The sequence below is a fragment of the Salminus brasiliensis genome, chromosome 1 (genome assembly GCF_030463535.1).
Source record: "Salminus brasiliensis chromosome 1, fSalBra1.hap2, whole genome shotgun sequence".
Lineage (NCBI taxonomy): Eukaryota > Metazoa > Chordata > Actinopteri > Characiformes > Bryconidae > Salminus > Salminus brasiliensis.
In genome coordinates, this window is record NC_132878.1 from 94866173 (window position 1) to 94892157 (window position 25985).

Genomic DNA, 25985 nt, shown 5'->3' on the forward strand with positions numbered 1-25985 from the left:
CCAGGGTTTGTTTACAGTAAATAAATCAATCACCCAACAACAGTAGGTAGAAATATCTGTTCATACCTGTCTAAACTGGCCCTCGGACACGCCGTCCCTGTAGAAGATGATTCTGGTGGGTTTGTAGCGGGTGGACTTGTAGAACTGGATGAGGAGTTCCCGCACCATGGAGGCCAAATCCTGGATCACCTCCTGCCGGGGCCTCTGCACCCGCACCGTGGCACAGTAACGACTGGGGTGGGCATCCATACTGCCCACAACCTACAGAGACAGAGACAAAGGCGCAGAGAGAGAGAGAGAGAGAGAGAGAGAGAGAGAGAGAGAGAGAGAGAGAGAGAGAGAGATATCAAAAGTTTGTGGACACCCTTTCTAATAAATGCATTCAGCTACTTTAAATGGCAAATTCACACATTCACAGCTTGTCTGGACTCTGTAGAGACGTACTGCCAATAGAATAGGACTCTCTGGAGCAGATCAACATTATGCACCATATCAGCACCATGCTGCCTAATGCCAGTTGTGGGCTAGAGGGGTATAAAGCCCCCCAGAGGCAGCATTGACCTGTGGAGCAGTGGAAGAACTGTGCTCTCTGGAATGACGGGTGGTGGAGCTCCATCCAATACTTGTGGGACGAGTTGGGGAGTTAACACTTGTCACAGAATGCAATCAAATCCTCACCGCAATGCTGTTTCAAATTCTATTAGAAAGCATTCTCTGGACAGTTACTTCAACAAAAGCAGGACGCTTGGGAAGAAACAATGAACAAGCAGGCGTCCCAATACTTTTGACCGGATAGCGTATGAAACTGCTGTGAGGTCAGGTTAGTGTTATACACCCCTTAAAGAAAATTAAAGGGAGTCAAACTGACCGCGGCGATAGAGGGCTTCTTCCCATCTCCAGCAGGAGGGTGTGTGACGTCCGCCCCGAGGAAGATCACCGGCTGCTGGAACACCGACGGCCTGAGGGGGACACATATTGACAGGGAGTCACACTTCCTATACTCTCCTCGATCAGACACATCAAGCCCACTCAGACACACTTTCATGGACTGGGTCTCACCGCTGATGTGGCACCAGGATGTTGTTGATTCCGCCAAGTTTGACGTTGATTTTGAGGCAGAGGTTGGAGAGCGTCTGAGGAGACGTCTTCACCACGTTCTTCACCTGAACGCACTGAGTGGCCATGCCCAGAAGAGTGTCTCCCACACGCTTCACCTCCGCTGCACCAGAAAACAGTTTAAACAGACATATCAGTCAAAGTCCTGGAGATCTACCAAACCTAAAACAGCCAATTATCTGAGCTCCAGCTGCCGACCTAAAGCCAAAAACTCAAAACGCAAGCACAGCAAATGCAGTACTGGCTGAGTAAACCTACCGTAGACGGGTGTTTTTCCAGGCAGGATGACGATGATGAGCTGCAGACCAGCATAGGTGTTCTTCAGGTGTCTGAACATGGGCTCCACGCTGTCCGCTCCCTGCGCGTACTTACAGAAACACGGCTGACCCTGGATGGGCATCCCAGCGTCCTTGGAGATCTTCCGCAGCTGGTCTGTGAAACCCCTAAAATACAAAAAAAGCAGGAGCATTTCTAAGAGCTCATGCAGTATTTCCATAAACCCCAAAAGCCCACCAGAGAAAGCCTTCAGCTCTTTAGATCCAGACCTTGAACGGAGTAGTAGTAGCTCCCAGTCTCCGGGATTTTGTCATCCTAGGAAGGTGCTGATGCTGCGAGGCCAAATCAGGTCAGGTACATTAACATCCAGCTGGACGTTAAGGGAGCAGTTAATGTAACTGATTGGCCACGCAGCATCCGTACCCATCAAGGATGACAAAGTCCAGGACCGGAAACTGGATACGAGGGTCCAAGATTTGAAGGCTAGACGCAGCGGCTACTCCAGGAGGACGTGGCAGTGAGGCTGAAAGCTGGCGTGCTATGGTGCTGTGGTGCGGCTCGTGCTGTAAACCAGCCCATATTGTTTTTTTAATGAGCCCTCAGTTAAAGGAAAAGTTAGCGTGTCTTATTCTAAGGTCAATAACAGGGTGGTAAATTAGCATCGGAGCATTTCTCACCACCAACCAGTCACACACTTACTATTAATAGATCAAATCTCTTAAGTAGTCGATGAATGCAGTCTTTGGTCGCTTTAATAAGATTAAGTGAAGTGATTAACAACAACTACAACAACGTTCGTGGAACCAAAAGTGGTTCTAGTGCAAAGAACGCCCAAGAACGAAAGTCCAAAGAGCTCAGAGGAGCAAAGCAAAGCTGTGATCGGAAAGGGATCCTGGCAGCGTCAGAAGAGCTGGCACGTGAGCGCAGTCGGGAGCTAAAACAGGCGCTGACGTTTAGAGCCGTACTCTCACCGGGAACCTCGTGGCTTAGAAAGCACCGACGTTCCATTGCCACGGCAACCCGCCTCAGCCTTCTGCAAGGGCTCTGCGAGTGCTCTGCTGTCACGGCGGGCTGAGCCATGCAAGCGGTGGAACGAACCTGACAGCCATCTCGGGCTTTAATATAACCTGTTTACAGAGGCTGACAGCTCACAGATATAACCTGCTAACAAGCCGTTAAAATGCCAGCCCCTTAAAAGGCTGGCCTCCTTCTTCCTTATCCGCGCCGAGCTCCCAGCGCCAGCGCCCCCAGCGCCAGCGCCCAGAGCATTTTAAACATCTGACTGACTCCAAGACCTGGCCTGCTGTTCTCCTCAGCTCCGATTTGGAAATCGGAGCACACCTCGCACTTAACGTCAGGTATCCGAGAGCTCCAGGAGCGTACCCTCCATATCTGGAGACCACGCCACACAGCAAGGGTCGTGTGTCGACCACGGCCTCGAAAATCAACCGCAGACTAGATTTCGGAGGAGCATTGCTGTGAGGATTTGACTGCATTCAGCGAACTCATCCCAGAAGGATTCAATGGAGCACCGTCCATCACTCCAGAGACACAGCAGTTCATCTTCCACTGCTCCACAGCTCAATGCTGCTGCTGCTGCTGCTGGGGGGCTTTATACCCCTCTACTAGTCCACGCCTGGCATTAGGCAGCATGGTGCCAACAGGTTCACGATGTTTATTCATCTGCTCCAGAGAGTCCTATTCTATTGGCAGTGCTTCTCCTCAGGCACTGGAGCTTGTACATAACGCAGCTGAATGCATTCATGAGAAAGGAGTGTCCACAAACATTTGGACAGGGGGTGTATGTTAAGGATTTCTTTGAGTCTTACTTGAGGATCTCCTCGCGGCACTGTCTTTGAGTGGCAAAGCAGGCGATGGCCCACATTTTGATCTCCACGCCTGTGTGGAACTGCTTCCCCCGCATGTCCCACACACCGTGACTGGGGGTAGCCACAGTACGGTTCTGCAAAGGAGGAGGGTGGGGGTGGGGTGGGGTGTGGAAAAACACACAAAAAAAAAAGCGCAGGGTTGATCTGCTGCACATGGGCGCTTGAAAACATTCTCACACACACACACACACACACACACACACACACACACACACACACACACACACACACAATGCTAGATCATATAGAAAAACAGTGTCTCTTACATTACAAAGCCAAAATCTACTGAACGTGATGTGAACACACATTTCACACTGGGGGTGCGGGAGTGGAGGAGGGGGGGGGGGGGGCATTTAGGAAATACTACCATTAAGTATGTAGGTTACATAATGACTGTACAATATTGGCTGATGACTTTTGATAGCAGTTTATACAGTACTGTGTAAAAGTTTTAGCCCCCCTGTGAAAATCAGAAATGGGAAAAAGCTGCTAACAGGGTTCATACACCTCAGGTCAAACTCAGGCACAGGCAAGGTGCATTTTCAAGCGTTTCCAGCAGCTGACGGGTGTGGCAAATCTAATCAAATCAAAATTATTAGTAAAGCGCTTTTTATAACTGCCTTTGTGAGCAGCATAGAGCAGCTTTACAAAAATCAGAGATCAAGAAGACATCAAACAGGGTTCATACTTTACTTTAATCATTTTCAAAGGACTTCAAGGACTTTCTATAGGACTTTTATATTATTATATAAAGTTACGACAGCAGGAGCTCATTACAATATTTTTTCCAATTTTGTTCTTTTTCAAGGACTATTCAGTACTGGATTTGTGCATGTTTATATTCCATGACTTTCCCGGTTTTCCAGGACCGGTATGAACCCTGTATAAACCTACCACCCCCACGGTGAGCAAACCCAAAACAATCCTCCTCTGAACAGCAATATTTAACATTTTTAGTTTTTGGCTTTAAATCCTTTATCTGACTTTTCACCCACCTTCTTCCCGATTAGGACCGCCAATTACGCACCCTGTACGAACTCTCACACAATGCCCTCGACGCCAGTGAGGGCGGACCTCCAAGGCGTGCGCAGTCATGCCTCTCGTTTACTGAACTGCTGCCGATGCAACAGCATCGTAAAGGCCAGCACCGCAGCGAAGCGATGTGCGTGACCGGGATTCGAACCAGCGATCCTCTGATCATAGTGACAGGGACCTAGTCTGATTGACTACCCGGGGCCCCAGCATTTATACATTACTGATAACGGTCACTGAACCACCGAGACTGTTCTACTGCTCAGGGGATGCTGATCTAATCTATAAAAATCTAATAATATAATGATAGGAATAATTAAAGTAATGATGGTTAATTGTGATGATAATAATAATAATAATAATAATAATAATAGTGGCAGATATATTTATACAAAGACATACTTAACGATTAATTCGCTTCGTATAACATCAGCTTACGTACAAGGACCAGAAGCACTGCATCTGCTTAGTGTTGACCTGAGCCCATGGCAGAGCCAAAAGACCTTGGCTCACCAAAAAGAGCCATCATTTCCAAAACTACCATACATGCAGAGGCGCAGGGGAGACCCGAACTGAGCCGTTTTATTCATTTTATTTATTTATCCATCTAATAAGCCATCTATTTAGTCAGATAACTATTTGTCATCAAAGACATATGGTTGCAACGCCAAACATTTTCAAGCACTTCATCGAATATTCCAGCAACCTGGAAAATACCACAATAAAATCCAAGCTTTTTTTTAAGGATTTCAAGAAACCCGTACAAACCCTCCTCAGTAAATCACTGATATTAGAATAAACACTAATAAAAGTGGTGGAGGTTCTCCATCACTGTGTTCATCATTAGAACATCTCCAAAGTTCTCTTCATGGAGTCTAGTATTATTTAGAGTTCTCCTCAGATCAACACCTGGTTTGGTGGTAAATCAGGGCTTAATGATGGTAAATCAGGTGAGCTGCTGCTGCTGCTGATGGAGTTGAACACATCCTCCACGCTGTGCTGGCTGGACTGGGGGGCGTCCAGGAGAAACCTGGAGGAACCAAGCTCTGTTCTTCAGACTAGCTCACCGACAAGATCTCACTACTTTCTTTCTTCAGAATGAGAAGCTCTTGTTTCTCCTTTTTACTGGATTTATGTTCAGCTGCTTTATCTGTTCTGATGAGATCTGGAGCTTCTACTGTAGAACCTCTCTCACTGCTGAGAGACAGGGGGCTTAGATCATGTGATTAGGGGCCTAAAACTTCGGCACAGTACTGTATATAAACACACACATATATGGAAAAACACAGTACATACATACATACATACATATATACATATAGCACTGGAGAGCCACAGCACTGAGTTTAGTATTTTTGTCTTTCTGGGGAAAGGAAAATAAATAAATAAATAAATAAATAAATAAATAAACACCTGACGCATCTCATTAGACACCTTCTAATTAGCTTATAAGCAGAACCAAGTCTGTTTACAGCAGTGCTGTGGCTCTTCAGGGCTGAAATTTAAGAACTAGAAGAAAAACAGAAATCGTACATCGTGGGTTTGGAAGGTAGTTATTTTGCCACACACACGCACACACACGCTCGCACACACACACACACACACACACACAAAAACCCCAACAAACAGCAGCAGAGGTTAGAGAGGGGGTTAGTTCCTCCGGCAGAGGGGCCAGTCAGACGGACGTACAGACGGAGAGAGATGTGCGTGATTTAAAGGAAGGGTACCAGATAGTGCTCTGAGCTCACCCTGCCCCCGTACTGCAGCATGGGTGCTGGCAACACGCGGCCCGTCACGTGAGCCATCTCGTCCCGCACTTTGAACTGGAACTCCTGAACGAAGGGGTCTGCTTCATAGTTGGCACTTCGCACCTGGGAAAAGGTGAAAAAGAGAGCGAGAGGAAATGAGTGAGAGTGAGCTGCAAGTGTTCTGCGTTTCACTGCGGGTGCAATAAGATCCCGAAAATCGTCCAATCAGACGAGGGTTCAGGCTACACTCCGCTCGTGCTCGCGCTTGAACATCAGCTATATTTAGAAACTTGGGGAGAAACCAGGTACGTGGTGTTCATCTTCGTCTTTATTGTCAGGATCAGTCCGCCTACGTCACGTCACGCCTCCGCACCTTCACGAGTCTCTCCAAGAGCAAAATCAACGACAGCCATAACTGCTCAACCTTCAATAAAGAGCTCCACCAGCTGCATTCAGAGCCAGGAGCTTCAGGACTCCTCAACAGGCAGTCAGTGTGAACACGAGCGGGGCTGTGTCTCAAACCACACACTACCACACACTACCACACACTACCACACACTACCACACACTACCACACACTACCACACACTACCACACACTGCTCTTTAGCTTCTTCTGGCTGTTGCTGTAGTTTAGTGGGGCTGTATCCCAAACCACACACCCCCTCTGCCACACCCCCTCTTCTTCTGGCTGCTGCTGTAGTTCAGCAGGGCTGTATCCCAAACCACACACTACCTCTACCACACCCCCTCTTCTTCTGGCTGCTGCTGTAGTTTAGCAGGGCTGTATCCCAAACCACACTCCCGCTACCACACTCCCGCTACCACACTCCCGCTACCACACTCCCGCTACCACACTCCCGCTACCACACTCCCGCTTCTTCCGGGTGCTGTAGTTTAGCGGGACTGTGTCCCAAACCACACACTACCACACTACTAGACACTTTAGCTTCTTCTGGCTGCTGATGTAGTTTACGGGGCCGTGTCCCAAACCACACACTACCTCTGCCACACTTTAGCTTCTTCTGGCTGCTGCTGTAGTTGAGCGGGGCTGTGTCCCAAACCTCCCGCTGCCACACTCCCGCTTCTTCCGGATGCTCTTTACCCCTCAGTGACAGTTTTTTCTTTTAGCTTGTCCAGAAAGGCAAGACGTGTACAGCTGTCCATGAGAGTGCCCTAACAGCGTAATTTGTATTCATGACAGTGGAGTGAAAGTGAAAGTGACACTCCTCAACTGTAGTGGGAGCCCTGGAGCAAAAATACCAATTATGGTCATAATGGTTTACTGGCCGGTTTGAGTGGGAATGAAATGAATAAACAGTCTCTGACTTTTGGAGGCAGATTCCTCAGAGCAGTAGTGTGCTGTTTTTTTGGGTTTTTTTTTTTTTTTTTTTTTTTGGAAAAGTGATGGTCATGACTCACCAGTCTGCTGATTTCCTCCTGTCTGTCTGGTGCTGAACGCGCCGTGGCTTTGATCATGGTGGACGTCTGATTATCGGTCAGTTTCTTGATGCACCTCTGCCCAGCTACGATATTACACACCTGCCAGGAGATTTAGAGAGGAATCAGAGAATCAGTCCTGAAAGTGCTGGAGAGAGAAACGTCTCTCCAACCTAATCGTCAACACCAACAGCTTACAGAGACGCTCCTCTAGTGACGTTCTCACCTCCAGGGGCAGGTAGGTGTGCTTCTGCTCCTGGCCCACCTGCAGGCAGGGTAGGTGAGGATATTTGAGCTGCAGGTTGTACTTCTCTCTGAAATACTGAGCTACGGTCCGCTCCACCGTCTGCCCATTCTCCAACTGCAAGGGGAACCTGCAAACCATCAGAAGACCAGTTCCACTAGTTAGATCTCCATCCAACCACTGGTGGGCGCCAACGAGCAGGAGACAAAAGCTCCTCAGGCCAATACTAAGGGCTGAAATTAACTGTCTGGTAAACATTAACAATACTGGCCGTCAGAATACAAATACAATGGAAGGCTGACAGTATGCAAATGGGTTTAATTGTCTGACCAATCAGAGTTCTAGATAAGTCTGGGTGCTCCTTTGAATGAAGGGAGTTGAATTGCATAATCAGCATAAAGCAGCTCAAGTTTAAACCAGATCACGGTACTGATTCACCAGTATGTGTCTAATATACAATATACTGACAAAAGTATTGGGACACCTGCTCATTCATTCATTCATTGTTTCTTTTAAGAAAAAAAAGCAGCTTTTGTTGGAGCAACTGTTTCTACTGTCCAGGGAAGAAGGCGGCTTTCTACTAGATTTTAGAGCAGCATTGCTGTGAGGGTTTAATTGCATTCAGCGACAGGAGCAAGAGTTAGTGGGGTCAGGATGCTAGATGAACTCCTCCCAAAGGTATTGGATAGAGCACCCACCAACCATCATTCCTGCTCCACAGCTTAATGCTGCATTAGGCAGCATGGTGCCTACAGGCTCATGCTGATCTGCTCCAGAGGGTCCTATTCTATTGGCAGTACCTCTCTACAGGGACTAGACATGCTGTGTGTGTACATCGGACAGAAAGGGTAAGCAATGTTTAGTTTTCTCAGGTTCAGCCCCCTGTGCAGAGCCCCCTCCGCAGCCCACAGGCTCACTGACTCACGTTTGGTGGCTGGCAGGCCGGCGGGTCACATTACAGACTCTGTACTTCCTCCGCATGGTTCCACAATGCGTCACCTCCACCTTAAGACCTACAACACAAGCAGACGTGCACGCTCAGAAACAGGCCGACATGGTAACGAAGGCAGTATGGCCTCACTGTAGCACCCAAACACATCGAGGGGTCTTTACTGTGAAATACGACCAAAATCTTTATCTCTGAAATGGGAACTTTGGAACTCCATCATTTCAGAGCATTTCTATTGGTCAATTCCCCATGAATCATCATTTCAGAGCATTTCTATTGGCCAATGCCTCATGCATTATAATTTAAGAGCATTTCTATTGGCCAATGCCTCATGAATCATCATTTCAGAGCATTTCTATTGGTCAATGCCTCATGAATCATCATTTCAGAGCATTTCTATTGGCCAATTCCTCATGAATTATAATTTCGGAGCATTTCTATTGGTCAATGCCTCATGAATCATCATTTCAGAGCATTTCTATTGGCCAATTCCTCATTAATTATAATTTTGGAGCATTTCTATGTTGTTGTCCGGTGCTCTGAGAACTTGGCGATGGCTCAAGAAGAGCTTATTAAGAGGAAAGAAAATGATTCATCAGGTCACAGAACTTTCTCCAGCTTTCACACTCATTACACCAGATTCATCGTATTCTCACATGGGCTTTGGCTATGAGTCACAACGTTACGGGAATCTGATCACAAATGGCTATGAGCTTTGAAAAGGGGACACAGTTTGAGGTGAGGAGGTCAGAGGAGGTACTCAAGTCTTTTTTTCTGATGTTTAAATACCACCCACCACCGCAGGGCTCACGGCTCACCTTTGATTTCTTTGGTGAACTTGACTCGGTGCGAATCTGTGAGGGGACGAGGTTGTTCGTCGATGTTGTGGATGTCCAGGACTTCACACATGAACTGAATGACTGGCTGTGCTTTGTAGAAGGCTGTGGCTGACACTGGTTTTGGGGCAGAAAAAAAAACAAGAAGGTTTCAGATCATTAAGAGAAAGAATCATCATCCAAATGAGTCAAACATCATTAACATCTCCATCCCTGGCCACTGAAGGTCAGTACAATTAGTCCCTGATAACACCACTTCAGGGCACATCCTGATCATTAAAAGGATCCAAATTTGGTGCAAAAATAGGAAAAAGTTCAGAGCTGTGGAGAACAGGGAGTTCTTGGTTGTGTTTCAAAGGGTGCGGCTGGCACCCAGATGAGCCCTGACGCTTTCTACACATGTGTAAATATAGACACGGCCTCTACTACACCATTACTGAAGGGCCAAAGTGCCGGACGGTTCAGTAACTTCCTCTACTTGAGGCCCTGATCAGGCTGGAATCACTACCTGTAATTTCAGCAGGTACCAACAGGATCAGCGACCTTGACCTTGGTCTGTCTGTAGTAATTCAGGAGTGGTTGTAATCCAGTATGAATCTGATGCATTATGAATCATTATGACTCATAAGAAACCAGTATGAATCATGTTTTACAGTCTGTATAGTAATAATTGTGTTGTGATTTTAATCCAGTATGAATCTGCCGTGTGTTTTACAGTCTGATAATAATAATTCAGGAGTGGTTCCAATCCAGTATGAATCTGCAGTGTAGGTTTTACAGTCCAATAGTAATAATTGTGTTGTGATTTTAATCCAGTATGAATCTGCAGTGTAGGTTTTACAGTCCAATAGTAATAATTGTGTTGTGATTTTAATCCAGTATGAATCTGCAGTGTCCGTAGCTTTTACAGTCTGACAGTAATAATTCAAGAGTGGTTGTAATCCAGTATGAATCTGAAGCATTATGAAATCATTATGAATCAAAACAAACCAGTATGAATCATGTTTTACAGTCTGAAAGTAATAATTGTGGTGTGTTTTAATCCAGTATGAATCTGCAGTGTGTTTTACAGTCTGTATAGTACCAATTCAGGAGTGGTTGTAATCCAGTATGAATCCGCAGTTTGTTTTACAGTCTGTATAGTACTAATTCAGGAGTGGTTGTAATCCAGTATGAATCTGCAGTGTGTTTTACAGTCTGTATAGTACCAATTCAGGAGTGGTTGTAATCCAGTATGAATCTGCAGTCTCACATTAGCAATTCAGGAGTGTTTGTTTTACCCAGGATAAATGTCAAGCATGTAGCTGTTACAGTCTGATAACTGTGGAGCGATTTTAATCCAGTATGAATCTGCAGTGTGTTTTACAGTCTGATAATAATAATTAAGAAGAGGTTCCAATCCAGTATGAATCTGCAGTGTGTGTAGTTTTCATATTCTGATGGTAAAAATTGTGGAACAATTTTAATCCAGTATGAATCTGAGACTTGTATCTTTTACAGTCTGTCTGTAATACGTTATGTGATTTTAACCCAGTATGATTTTTTTTTTAAATATTATTTATTAAAGCCTAGTTAGTAAGCCTGCACAGCAACATTGATGTAAACATCTGAGTTATGATTCAAGGGAAAACCGCTGGGAAATGTAACAGATATTTGACTTTAAATCACAACGCGAATCCTTCCACAGGTAAAACTAATCCCCCTCCCAGAATGCTTTAGATACCTGATTCTATTCAGGCAGGGTTTGATAATCATCAGTTGAGCTGAGTTCAGTGTTGAGGCGTGTTGGAGCAGCAGCGCTGTGTGCGGCATATTTTTTGTTTTCCCTGCTCCGAGTCATTCCAGGAGAGCTTGATAATTACCCGATGGGTTGAATCAGGTGAGGTTCGAGCAGGGAAAGCAAACATTAAGTGCCATACGCTGAAAAGCAGACAGCACAGGGCTGCAGCTTCTCCGTCAAACATTTGAGCAACTCTCTGGAGGAACAGGAACAACTGGCTGTGTGTGTTGAAGTGTTTAAACCATTTCAGCACTTTACTACAGTGTTGAGGAAACGTTAGCAACATGGCAACACACTCATGATGAGTATAAATGAGTTCCAGGAGTTTCTTCCATACATTTAAAAAACTGAATTTCATCATCATCATCATCATCATCATCATTATCATCATTATTATTATTGTGTCATTATATGAAACTGATGCCATTTGTGTCTGCAACATTTAATGAGATTAAGACCCACCCCCCCCAAAAAAGGGAAAAATGACTTTCCAAAGCTAACAATTATTAATCCAGTGGTCTTATTAATACAATACATACATAAATGCCATTTCTTAAATATTTACATACTATTTTTAGTAGTATGTGCCAAACCATCATCACATTTATCATGATGATATCATGCTTAACTAATCTTTAAATCAATCAATCAATAAATAAATAAATTAATAATAAAAAGGGGGGGGGGGGGGGGGGGGGGTCGCACTAAGTAGTGGCTTGAGCTCAAAGTGAAGCCACAGTTGCTTTCGCGCTCTTTCGGCTTTTATTCAGCCCTTCAGAAAAGAGACAATGAGGTTGTGAAAAGACAGCTGGGCGCTTCCCGCAGGGTGAGGGGTGGACGAAGAGCGGCGGGTTCAGCCAATTGAAAGCAGTCTCCCATTCTAATGAAAGAGCGGGCAAAATTAAAAAAAAGAGGGGGGGGGGGGGTGAAACCCCCCACACACCCCGAGAAGACAAAGAGACAGACGACACAGAGAGTAAAATACGGAGTGAGACAGACAGACAGAGCACCGCCCCGACTATTCATAATCAACACCATACGTCATCTCCACCCATTCAGCCCCAAAGAGCCTGCCCCTGGTCTCCATGGCAACTCTCCAAGCAGTTCCCACACTCCGCACTCTTGTGTAGCGTTAAGCCCTGACCTATCCAGTCAGGTGGGCGAGACGACCGTATGATAATGCAGGCAAGATGCTTTACGTCAACGAGCTTTTCTGAGCAATTTGTGAGTACGGCCACTGCTTCAACACCATCCACCTGTATGTTCCATTAGAAAAAGCCTCAAAGGTAGAGCTTTTTAACGACCGGCGGCCAATAAAACTGCCCACCGGTCCAAACGTGCATCAGCAGAGCTACGTAACTGGATGTAATGCAGTACGAGGGAGGATGTTTAAAAGACTGTATTCAGTTTTCTTACTTCAAACCTCACGAAAAAGACATTATTATGAGGTGTATTGTAGATCGTGACCTTTGCCCCATTTTGTAGTATCGAACCCGAACCGTGACACTAAAAAAAAAAAATCCAAGGAAGGCTCACACTGCTTCCCAGACTAAGTTACAGGTGAGTTATGTTACACAGGGAGGAGAACGTAAAGTTAGGAGTCTTACCCCCAGACTTAAGAGTGGTGTGCGCTCCCTGTTGGGAATCGAACCCCAGTTTGACAGGAGAATGGAGGTGCCGTTCCCGATTACACTACACCAGCTGCCAACGTCTTCAGTCCCCTTTCACTTCGGACTCGTTCAGTCATGTTTTGATGAAATTGGCTGGTTTATTTAGTTGATTTTTAGAAAATTGTATCCAATTTTCTCCATTTCCTCTCCAATCAGTGAAGGCGGACAAGCACACGCCCCCTCCAACACGCTCATTTGTCAAACTGCCGCTGAAGCAACCACCACACCTGGCTCCAACGCACCAGCCTTGCGGATGCCAGTGACGGCCAGAAGCGATCTACCCACCCTGGAGAGAGCGAGGCCAATTGTGCTCTCTCAGGGCCTTGGCACTCTGGGTCTGTTGGATGAGATGGTCTGTCGCTCACAGCTGGTAAGCTGGTTGTCGCTGACCGTCACCTGCACTGTTAGGACACTGCTAGTCTGCTACCTGGATCTAATCAACAGCGAGTAAACCCCCCCCCACACCCCCCTTACCATCAATGTTGAGCATCATCTTCCACATGGCGGGCCGTACAGACTGATGGAAGCCGAACCACACCTCCCTGCCTCCTCCCAGAGGGTGGTCGTAACCTTCTGGTGCCGAAAAGAACGACCGCCCCACTGGAGTGTACCTGACGAAGGGAAAGAGGAGCCAGGGTGAGGAACGGGTGAACAGGTTTCAATCTGTCAAACTCATTTCAATCTGATTAGCACTCTTCAGAAAATGATTCAGGGTGAAATTCCACAAGGTTTAACTCAATTCCTCTGGTTTGAAGAAATAATCACATTTAATAAATACACAACTGTGATGATCCAGACAATAAAAACCCTTTATTAGTATTAGAATTACTTTAAAAAAAAGCCTTCCTAGGCAACAACTTTCAAAGACTCGAGATAAACACAAATCTTATATTTAAAGCAAAGTTAATAAATAAAATATAAAATTCCAAATATTCTCTTTAGAAAATATTTTTTATATAGATTATATAAATATTTTATAATTTTCTGAAAACACTAAAATCATTATTTTCTTATGTTGCTGTTTGAGGCGACTATCAAAATATGCAGAATATCAAAAATGATGCAAGACATTTTTAATTGTGTATTATTCAGTTAAATCTGTGCAAAATGCAAGAAAGAATAAACAGGAAGGAAGAGTTACAAACATTTCAAAAATCAAATACTAGAAATAATGTTGGAGGGGAAAAAAATAAACAAAAAACAAAAAAAAACATTTATTTTTTTCTAAAAGTATTTTTTTTAAGCACAAGCTAAATTGTTTTGGTAAAAAGTTAGAAGAAAACTTTATAAAGTAGATTTATAAAGAATAATTCATCTTATTTTTTTCTTAATTCCATATATAAGAAAAAACTATTTCTTTTTTTGTAATTCATATGACATCTTAAATGTTATCCCAAGCTTTATCAACTTCTTAGAGGGTTTAAATGTTGCTAGAACAGATGAACAGTTTAGAGTAAAAGTTAGGGTCGTTTTGAAAGCTGTAAGTCCATGCTTTCTCTTTTAGGGTGCTGGAAATGACTCTAAATGTTATCCTAACCTTGATCAACTTCTTGAGGTTTAAATATTATGCTAGCACAGATATCCCAAAGATTGATTAACAGCTTAGAGGTTTGTTGCTCTTCCTCGCTCAGGGTGCTACAAATGATCCCTAGACATGTTATTCTAAGCTTTATCAAATCCTGGAGGTTTTAAAATTAGGCTAGCACGGATATCCCAAGGACTGCTTAGAACAGCTTAGAGACTGGACTGACTAAAGTTAAATTCTGTTCAGTTATGGCTGCAATCCAGTGCGAAACTATTACTATTTGCATTCAGGTTTTTTTGTTTGTTTTTTTTTAAAGAAAAGAACTAAGTAACTAACCAACAATCCAAGTAGCTATTCATGAAAAATCAATTTTCTGAAAACTATTTTTTTTTTGTTTTCTCATGTAGCCGTTTGTAGCATAGCCTTTAAGGCTGAATTTTATAATAATAATGCAAAAAAAATAAAAATAATGCAAATAACCTTGTAAAACTAACAGGGAGTTTTTTTGTTTTTTTTTATTATTGTTCAATTATGTTGAAAAACTTTTAATTTAAGGTAAAATTTAAAGTTAATTTGGACTTAAAAGTTTGGTTTAATTTTTTTTATATGTGTATTTTTATTTTTGTATTTTTCTGTTTATTAAAACTTTGAATTGCCACAGTGTTTGGAAGGTGCTAGACAAAAAAACCTGCCTTGCAAATCACATTTTCAAAAAGAACCGGACAGTTCAATTAGTTTTATAAAATATATTATATACATATAAATATATACATTAATATTAAATATAATTTTGCCCCCTAAAAAAATAAATAAATAAAAATGAAGGGTAAATTTGACTGTAAAATACTGCATTTGTACAGCCCTAATTTCACACAATACAGAAACCTCATCAGTTAAACTCTTCAGAACCTTTAACGGACTCTGCAATTCACACAGAATCCAACTCTGGTTCGTTTAATTGGCTTCTCTCAGAACATCTGCCCTACTCCCCTCGTCCACTCTTGTCTAACAGCCTGCACCACAACATAAAGGTTCCTCCCTCGTCTTCTCAAGTGGCTTGCTGCTTGCTCCAATTACCCCAGAAGCTGCTGCTCTGAACGGAGGTCAAACAGAGTGCCACACATTCCCCTTCCCCAGAAACGGGCAGGAACGGTCTGAGTGGCCTCTTCTGTTTAAAATAGTCCCTGCCCAAATACTTCCCTGGAATTCTGTGAAGAGCGCCGTAATGACCAACCAGCTAGTGCTTCTCTTGCTCGAACACACCTGATTACCAAGCCCATCATGAGTCCCATTAGAGCCAAGGGGGAGAGAAAGAAGCACAGTGCTCTACAGCCCGAGAGCTTTCAGTCCGGTCTGCTGCCTCACCGCCGGCCTTTCTCCACCGCCCCAGAAGAGCAAAGCAAAGAAGACCAGCACTGCAGAGCAACACCCTGATACTGTATAAAGAGCAGAAACTAGACCAACGTTTGACTGAAGATCAGGCCTGTCAGGATAATTAAGATAATTATGCTTTTTGTGGGTGATAAATATTGCATTTTCAATTATTAAGAATATTTAGACACTGGATTAGGAAAACACAAAGGTTTAAATATCTGAAATAAATCAAATATATTTAATATTAAACCACGGTTATAAATAATAAACAACAACACAAACCAGCTCATTCTGGTTAATGGGCTTTCCTTGCTAAACAAGCACAAGGGGTAATACTGAGGTCAGCAAACAGTGTATCGTGGATATCAGCAGTGCTTACAGAGCACCGATAATCTGCACGATTCATTACAGAGAGTCTAATCAGTCGTATTTACTTTAACGGTGTGAGGTAGGGCTGCAACAACGAATCGGTAAATTCGTTAATAATCGATTATTATTATTATTATTATTATTATTATTATTATTATAAGTGATTTTTGTGTTATTTGCCTCGTCTTTTCCGCTTACGTCACCTGCAGAGCTTCATCTGCGCTGGAAAAAAATAATAAGAGTGAGTGGAACGGAGGCGTAATCTTCCAAATGAATAAACTTTATAAATAAATAAATAAATAAATAAATAAATAAAAAGTTTAACATCAAGAAGTAAAGACAGTCCAAATGAAACATGACCGACACAGAAAAGGAGGTTCGGCTTAAATCCTCAAAAGTGAGGGAGGAGCACAATCTCTACAGCATCCAGAGTTTGTTCTGTTGGGAAGTGAGGAAACGTAACGTTTTCTGCTTGTTAACTGGACAATGACCGTGATAGAGTGTGTGTGTGTGTGTGTGTGTGTGTGTGTGTGTGTGTGTGTAACTTTTATCATCAGTGTAATTCGCTTAAGCAGTGTTTAAATGTGGTTTTTAAAACATGTCACTTTTTACACATTATGGTGGTTATTAATGATTAAGCTTCAGGTCTCAAGTCTGAGTGAAGACACTGCATTTACAAACTAAAGGCAATTGGTCCTGTCTTACTCCGCAATGCAAAATCCTCTTATTAGCAAATGCACTTATTTTACTTTATTATTTAATTTATTTTTAATGTATAAATAAATTTAATTAAAAAAATAATCTATTCAATTATTGTACGCACTTATTTTTTATTTTATTTTATTTTTAATTTATGAATAAATTTGATTTAATGTAATTTAATCTATTATTGAATTATTTGACAAACTTATTTGCTCTGTTATTCAATGTTCTATTTTTAAATAAAGACATGGAAAATATTTTTAATTTTATTGATCAATTTAGCAAAAAAATAATAATCAACAGATTAATCAATTCTTAAAATAATCGTTAGTTGCAGCCCCAGCGTGCAGCATATTTTGATTAAAAATCACGGTACTCAGTATGGGAGAGTATTTGGATCTGGAGGTTTTTAAAAATATTACGCTGTTGATGCATTTTGTCCACATGACGAAATATTGCGATAAATATCGTATATCGTAAAAAATTCTTTAAACACTGTGATATATATTTTTTCCATATTGCCCAGCTCTGCTTTCTTGTAGGTTTGGTTCACTGGTTGAAACGGGTACAGTTCGTCTGCAATCTCTAAAACAGTCACCAGCAGAGCGTCTGAGCTTGGAACCCAGGATGGACACCAAGCCGATGGAGAAGCACCCGGGACGTCGTGCTTTCAGCGCTTTCTCACGATGTGCCAATTTATCAGCGCTGCTTGGAACTTCACAAAAAAAAACTGCCAGTCAAAACATGCACCTATAAACTTGTCAAGAAGCACTACTCCCTCTCGCCGGCGCGCTGATAAACCCTCAGCGATGCTCGCCCATGTGGTGCGAACCATCTGTGTCATTCTGTTTACACCGAGCACAGTCTGCTCGAGGGCTGAGACACATCGTTAAGTTAGCAAGCCTGAGTCTACACCCAGCGCTCTCCAGTCAAGCTCCAACACCTCAGAAGACCCGAGACGTACAGTAGATTAGTGATTAATGATCACTAATCAATAGGCTGATCCGTCTACGAGGATAAAAATGCTAATTAAGCAAACAATAGACCTTAAAAACATGGACAAAAGTATTGGGACATCAAGGGTTTTAAACAAAGTCCATCCTGCTTTTGCTGGAGTAAATGTCTCTACTGTCCAGGGAAGAATCATCCCCAACTCCCCAACCCACAAGTACTGGATGGAGCACCAACCATCCATCACTCATCATTCCAGAGAACCCAGTTCTTCCACTGCTCCAAAGCTCAGTGCTATGGTGGTGGGGGGTGGGGGGCTTTATTCCCTTTTGGTAGGTGCTGACCAGAGACTGGATACCGGGAACACCCCACAAGACCTGCCTGATGTTTTGGAGATGTTCTGACCCAGTCATTGTCTAGAACATCACAGTTTGGTTCTTGTCAAAGTGGCTCAGATTCTGCCTTCAGGAACTGACTGTTTACCTGCTGACTAATATTATCTACTGAGCCACTGGAACCAGATGTCATCAATGACATTCACATCACAGGTCAGTGGTGTTAATGTTATGGCTGATCTGCGTATATATGCAGTCACTGTTAACATTTTACTCTAGATGTATTTTTCTGGTGCGTGCAGTGCACAGGCCATCCAGCAGGGGGCAGAAACCATGCACCCGGTTTTTTTTTTTAATTATTTATGGTATTACTTATTATTTATTGTATATTATGTAATAATTACATCAAATAAATAATGATTTAACGATCACACTGATGCTGCAGAGGTTTAGAGGCTTTGTAGGGATAATGTTATGATTTTTTTAAATAATGACATTTAACTGAGTAATAACTGGATAATACTGAAAGAGGTGGAAGTCTGCACGACTGAAGGAGTCCCGCCAGCAACAGCGGACCTGTGGGAGAGGGCTGGTGATAAGGCTACTGCTGGAGTATTGTGTTCAGGGCTTCAAGGTTATCCACTATCGCTCAGACTGGGCACGGGAACCTCACAGATGTACAAACAGTTTCCCTCGACAGCATGGATCTCACAGCCAACGGGGAGAGAGTGAGCGAGCGAGTGAGAGAATAGAGAGAGAGAGAGAGAGAGAGAGAGAGAATAGAGAGAGAGAATAGAGAGAGAGAGAGAGAGAGAGAGAGAATAGACACAGAGAGAGAGAGAGAGAGAGAATAGAGACAGAGAGAAAGAGAATAGAGAATAGACAGAGAGAGAGAGAGAAAATAGAGAGAGAGGGAGAAAGAAAGAGAGATAGAGAATAGATATAAAAAAATATATATAGAGAGAGAGAATAGAGAATAGACAGAGAGAGAGAGAGAGACAAATAGAGAGAGACAAAGAGAGAGAGAGAGAGACATACAGACAGAGAGGCAGAGAGAAAAAGTGAGAAAGAAAGAGAAAGAGAGAGAGACAGACAGAGAGAGAAAGAAAGAGAAAGAAAGACAGAGAGAGAGAGAGAGAGAGAGAGAAATAGAGAAGTTTATAGAGAGAAAAAGGAGACAGAGAGAGCGCAAGAGCGAGAGCTGAGTCACAGAGAGAGAAATGTAGAAAGATACTGGAGAGGAAACAACAACAACAACAACAACAACTAGTCTCTTTCCTCAGGTCGGGGGGATCGCGCAGCAGCTGGTGTCTGCGTGTCTCCACAGCGAGGACAGTGCAGGGACAGAAATGAGCTTGTTCGAGGAGAGAATTCCTCAGAGGAATGTAACTCTATAGCTGTGAATTCCAGAGAGCACTGCCTGGACAAGCAGGGCCACTTCCACCTGGGCAAGGTGAGCATAGCTCACACTCAGGAAGCAAAGACTAATACAACGACTGCTTTCACTCTGTAAACCATTCAGCGCTTTCTTTAAGCGAACACAAGGGGCGACACTGAGGTCAGACCTGCCCCTATATTGTTCAAGACGTCTCTATGTAATTATCGTGACTGGCCTGTGGAAGAGTTTACAGTAGTATATATATATATATATCAGATTTTTAGATCTATTACCTTTATTATTAATAATTAATGAATTCATTATTAATAAATAATCAATAGTTAATAATTTATTATTGCACTTCCTCCTCCACTGCCCATAATTCAACACAGTACGAGAATTTCCGCGGGAGAGAATTTCCGCCCAGTATAGATCAGTGTGTCACTGCCTGAGAGACAGTGGCCAACACCTCCCAGAAAGAGAAATAGAAGTAAATAGAGAGAAAAAGAGAAGAGAAATAGAGAGAAAAGAAAGAAAGAGCGCGAGAGAGAAGACAGGAATAGAGAGAAATAAAAAGAAAGAAAAGAGAAATAGAGAAAGCAAGCCCGAGAGAGAAAGGAGACACAGAAAGAGAAATAGAAAGAGAAGGACAGAGAAGAGAGAGAAATACACAGAAGTAAACAGAGAAAAAAAGAAAAAGAGCGCGAGAGAGAAAGAAAAAGAAAGAGAAATATAAAGAAGAGAGAGAGAAATATAAAGAAGAGAGAGAGAGAGAAATATAAAGTGAAGAGAGAGAGAGAGAAATATAAAGTGGAGAGAGAGAGAGAGAAATATAAAGTGAAGAGAGAAATAGAGAAATATAAAGTGAAGAGAGAAATAGAGAAATATAAAGTGAAGAGAGAGAGAGAGAAATATAAAGTGAAGAGAGAGAGAGAGAAATATAAAGTGGAGAGAGAGAGAGAGAAATATAAAGTGAAGAGAGAAATAGAGAAATATAAAGTGAAGAGAGAAATAGAGAAATATAAAGTGAAGAGAGAAATAGAGAAATATAAAGTGAAGAGAGAAATAGAGAAAGCAAGCGCGAGAGAGAAGACAGAAATAGAGAGAAAGAAAAAGAAAGAAAAGAGAAATAGAAAGTGAAGGAGAGAAAGAGAAATAGAAAGAGAGAGAGAGAGAGAAGGGCAGAAGAGAAAGAGAAATAGGCAGAAGTAAATAGAGAGAAAAAGGAGACACAGAGAGCGCGAGAGCACAAGAGTGAGAGCAGAGTCACAGAGAGAGAAATAGAGAGAGATACTGGAGAGGAAACAAACTAAACAACTACTACTACCACCACTACCACTACTACCACCACTACCACTACTGCTACTACTACAACTACTGCTACTACAACTACTACAACTACTACTACAACTACTACTACTATTACTGCTATTACTACTACAACTACTGCTACTACTACTACAACTACAACTACTACTACTACTACCGCTACCACTACTGCTGCTACTGCTGCTACTGCTGCCACTACTACTACTACTGCCACTACTACTACTACTACTGCTGCCACTACTACCACTACTACTACTGTTACTACAACTACTACCACTACTACTACTACTGCTACTGCCACTACTACTGCTGCTACTGCCACTACTACTGCTGCTACTGCTGCCACTACTACTGCTACTGTTACTACTACTGCTACTGTTACTACTGCCACTACTACTACCACTGCTACTGCCACTGCTACTGCCACTGCTACTGCCACTGCCACTGCTACTGCCACTACTACCATTAATACCACTACCGCTACTACCGCTACTACCGCTACCACTACTGCTACTACCACTACTGCTACTACCACTACTGCTACTACCACTACTGCTACTACCACTACCACCACCACCACCACCACCACCTCCCTCACTGTAATTATTGTGTATTAAGTATAGGGTGTACAGACATTAGTATGTATAGAAAGTATATTTACATATTTAATATAATGTCCTTTTGTTTAAAAAAAAATGCAATTTTTATTCTCTACTGTCACCTACTCTGTAATTGTTATTTTTATTGTTCTGTAATTTTGTTGTTATTGTTGTTATTTTTGTAAAGTTTTAGGAATATTGTTGTCATTACAGTCCTGCCAATAAAGCTTCTTTAAATCTTGAATCTATTAATGGTGCTCCGCTGCAGCCTCTAAGAATCGGACGTGTATCGGACCCTCAAAAGCCGATACTTCATCCAATAAACGTGCTTCGGATCAGGACGTCCTCATTTCCCTGGACTAACAGACATGTCCAGTAAAGTCTGAGTTGGAGTGTGTGGGAAGGACCGCATCATGAAGGAGGAAAGTGATCATCCACTTACTTCATAGAGGGCAAGTGCCTCAGCACCACGTCCACAGCATGCACTGGGTTCGTGCTGATGGGCTTGTCCAGCTCCAGCGGTTCAGGCATGCTGCGTCCAGTCAGCACTTCGTGCAGCAGGTGCCAGCTGACCAGAGACACGAACTTGATGCTAACTTTGAATGGCCGGTCTTTGCCACCCTCCCCCGGCAGCGTGACGTCCAGGTCCACCTGTAGAAAAAGACACAGTATGTTTTAAAAGGGCAGGAGTTCGCACACAGATCACGATATGATATTAATACAGACATGTTGAAGCACAGGAGTTCCAGACTTCCAGTGAAGTGACGGAAATCTTCAATAGAAGTGTCAATTTTACAGATTAAAAAATAAATAAATATATATATATAAATAATATATATATAAATATATAATAATATATATATATATTACATAAACTTAAATATGAACTTATTTTAATTTACTACTATGAAACGTAACATATCTTTAATCCTAAAAACCTCAATATGCCCCAATATTACAACTTTGGTGAAATTCAGATTAAAAAAAAAAAATAGAAATAATATAATAATATTATAATAATAATAATAATAATAATAACAACAAAAACAACAGTCACACATTATCTTATTATTATCAATTTGTATATAAAATTTCACAATTTTGGTAAAATTCCTAAAAAGATTTCTTGAACATATATTTAATATATTTATAATACAGTTATAGTCACTTATTAACTAAATATTCTAAAGTTACACATTTTAGGTACAAAACAAGGAATTCTACAATTTGTGAAATTTAGATTTGAAAAATACAATTAATATTTCTATTTTTTTTGTTTTTTTAAATATATGGTTTGGCAGGAGGAAAACAATCACACCAGTAAAATACAAATAATAAAAAATAATTTCTTTAATATTCAGATTTAAAAACATCCCTTTTTACACTTTGACCCCATACCAAATATATTCACATTTTAAAATGACATTCTGATCAATAACGTGATTCTTTCTGCACCACTAAACCAAATAAGGACCCTCTATGATCTTCACGTGAAGCACTTTAGTGAAAGATCCAAACCCAAGAAGTCCAGACTTACCCCTGCAGGTGCCACAGGTAGTGGGTTGGCGGTGTAGAGGCTTTTCTTTCCATCATAGACTGGCCGGCGATCCCCGAAGATGGTCACCTTAAAGTGCTGCACCATGGAGTCCACCACCTCCCTACACACACAGACACACAGACAGACACACACACAGACAGACACACAGACAGACACACAGACAGACACACAGACAGACACTTTCAGTCTTACTGCTCGGATCTGAACTGCCCTAATGAGCTTTCTGTTCAGTACAGGAGAGGAAGAGCAGTGCTGTACTGAATCTCTATCTGGTGCAGATAAATGGTCCTCAGAGCTGCAGACTCTGTGGTAAACTATGGTGGAAGTAATTCATCAGACTTCAGTGAAAATTAAAACTTAACTCAATTTCTCACTAATATACCTAATCAGCCACATTCTGCTTCTTCAGTCATCACTCACCCACATTTCCTCCACAAATACAGCTCAACACTTCTCTAAACCTGCTGAAACCACAGCCAGGCCTTTGCTAGGGTGGCACAGACTTTCACAATTTTGATGAAATTCAGATTCCATTTATTTTTACATTTATATGAACTTTTTAAAAGTGACTAAAAAAAATAAGGAAATATTTAAGTTACACCCCAGACTTTCTGTGGAATTGTGGAAAGCAAAATCTCAATACATCTCATTTTTACAATTTTGATCAAATTCAGATTTTTAAAAATATAAATATATTTACATAAACTTAAATATCTTTACTTAACTTATTTTCATTTACTATTAAGTAATGTAACTTTTGCAAAACTCAGATTTTATATATATATATATATAAAATAAAATCTGAGTCTAACTTAACAATATTAAGTTAAAAAATATATATATATATATATATATATATATATATATATATATATATATATATATATATATATATATAAACAAAACAAGGAATTTTACAATTTTGGTAAAATACTGATTTTTAATTTTGGTGAAATTCAGATTTTTTTAAATAAAAATTCATATTTGTAAACATGAACTTATTTTCATTTACTATTATTAAGTTACATATCTGTAAGCATACATTTAAAGTAAAGGAAATTCCAGACTAACTGTGCAGAGGTCAAAATCTCAATGTGTATATAAAAGTTCACAATTTTGGCAAAATTCCGATTTTTTGATTTTTTTTAATAGTTCTAATCCCCGAATGTGGTGACCACATTCTGCTTCTTTAGTCAACACTCACCCAAATGTCTTTCATAAATACAGGTCAACACACTTCTCTAAACCTGCCGAAACCACATGCGTCTGTGCCACACATTGTCATAGTGGCACAGACGTGTGGATATGGTGTAGGGGGTGCTGTGTGACATTGTAAACTATAAACATTAACAAAACCTCACCATGTAGCCCCTTTTGTAATCGGTTTCCATTTATAAGCATACACTCTATAGACAAAAGTATTGGGACGCATACCCATTCCACCTACAGGAACTTTTATGACCCCCCATTCTAAACCCATAGGCTGTATTAATAAGGAGCTGGTCCCCCTTTGCTCTAAGCTCTACCAGCAGCAGCAGGTCTGGAGCTCTGCAGTTATTGAGTCAGTTGGAGGCTTTTCTGCACTCTGCTCTGAGCTCAGCACTCGGCCCTGACCCCGCTCTGTAACTTTACGTGGTCTGACAGACACTCGGTGGACACTGAGCTGCTCTCTGTGAGCTGTTCCTCCTAAACTCTTCCACTGTTCAATAATAACACCACTCACAGCTGATGGAGGAAGATCTAGGAGGGAGGAAATTATAAAATTTCACCAGCTGACTTGTTGTTGGTGCAGCGGCAGTGTCTCCTATTACATACAGAACCAAGCTGGAGTTCAGTGAGCTCTTCAGAACCTCCCGTTCTTTCACTGATGTGGGTAAGAAAGGCAGACTGCAGGACTAGAGGCTTGATTTTATACACCTGTGGCAATGAGACTGAATCAAACACCCGAATTCGGTGATTAAGAGGTGTCCCAATACTTTTGTCCATATATTGTAAAAGGCTGATGACAGAAAATTCTAAATGATCAGCAAGTTAAAAAAATAAAAACAACATCCCAAACCACATCCACAACTCAGCACCACCTAGGTAAAAGAACTGGATGCGGTTCGAGCAGGCCGAGCAGACAACATTTTCCTTTGCCAAACCACAGCTACGCCGAACCCCAGCCAGGGGGGCATCTGGCTTCCCTCAGACAGAACGTACCTATTGACTCTGCGTGGGCACTTTTCAGGTTTAATGTCCACCTCATAGAGGTAGACATCCATCTTGGGGATCTCCACCTGGAAGCAGTTGGCCAGCAGCTTGATGGGCTTCCCCATGGTGCCATAGCCGGGCCTCCGGGGCATGGAGAATAGGGACTGGGCCCCAACGGCTCCTGCAGAGACAGAGGAAGAAGGCCGTTATTTGGTCATTCTGACACATTAAGAAGCTTCCACACAGAGCATTTACACAGAGCGCCTCACTCAGGTGTTCCCAACCCCCGGAAAAGTCTTGGCCAAATACTGAAGTATGGTCCCACAGCTGGACATTTCAGTACCGGGACATTACTTGTGATAAAGGTACGGTGAGGTATTGATTTGAAAGAGTTATGCCTCATAAAATCATAATATAAGGACTGTGACTTTTCACAACGATCCCTCCTCAGCACAGACAAGCGAGCATCCCTAACTGTAGACACTACTCCACAGTTACGAGGCAGAGGCAGCTGGTAATAGTTTCCTGACACTGAACCCTCCACAGACGCCAGTTTCTGCACTCTGTTAAAAGGGCTGTGAAATCCTCAAGCTGCTGACCATGAAGGAAGGGGAAAGAAAACGACGACCCGCTGACCCGCAGCCCAGCTCAGCCAAACCCCAACCACCCCTACATCCATACGCTATGGTACAA

The 25985-nt window shown here is 42.2% G+C and overlaps 1 protein-coding gene across 1 annotated transcript in view; it reads right to left on the bottom strand.

Annotated features, from left to right (window-relative positions):
* The window catches only part of ago3a (argonaute RISC catalytic component 3a), a 61077-nt gene that overhangs the window by 11629 nt on the left and 23463 nt on the right, over positions 1-25985 (bottom strand). The window contains exons 2-15 of the mRNA XM_072659657.1: positions 25302-25473; positions 23079-23199; positions 21984-22192; positions 13454-13590; positions 9512-9646; positions 8670-8757; positions 7727-7874; positions 7483-7602; positions 6041-6184; positions 3222-3355; positions 1375-1559; positions 1060-1219; positions 869-959; positions 67-261 (exon numbers count right to left, since the gene is read on the bottom strand). Coding sequence (XP_072515758.1) covers positions 67-261; positions 869-959; positions 1060-1219; positions 1375-1559; positions 3222-3355; positions 6041-6184; positions 7483-7602; positions 7727-7874; positions 8670-8757; positions 9512-9646; positions 13454-13590; positions 21984-22192; positions 23079-23199; positions 25302-25473 — 2039 coding nt within the window. The remainder of the gene's footprint in view (positions 1-66; positions 262-868; positions 960-1059; positions 1220-1374; positions 1560-3221; positions 3356-6040; positions 6185-7482; positions 7603-7726; positions 7875-8669; positions 8758-9511; positions 9647-13453; positions 13591-21983; positions 22193-23078; positions 23200-25301; positions 25474-25985) is intronic.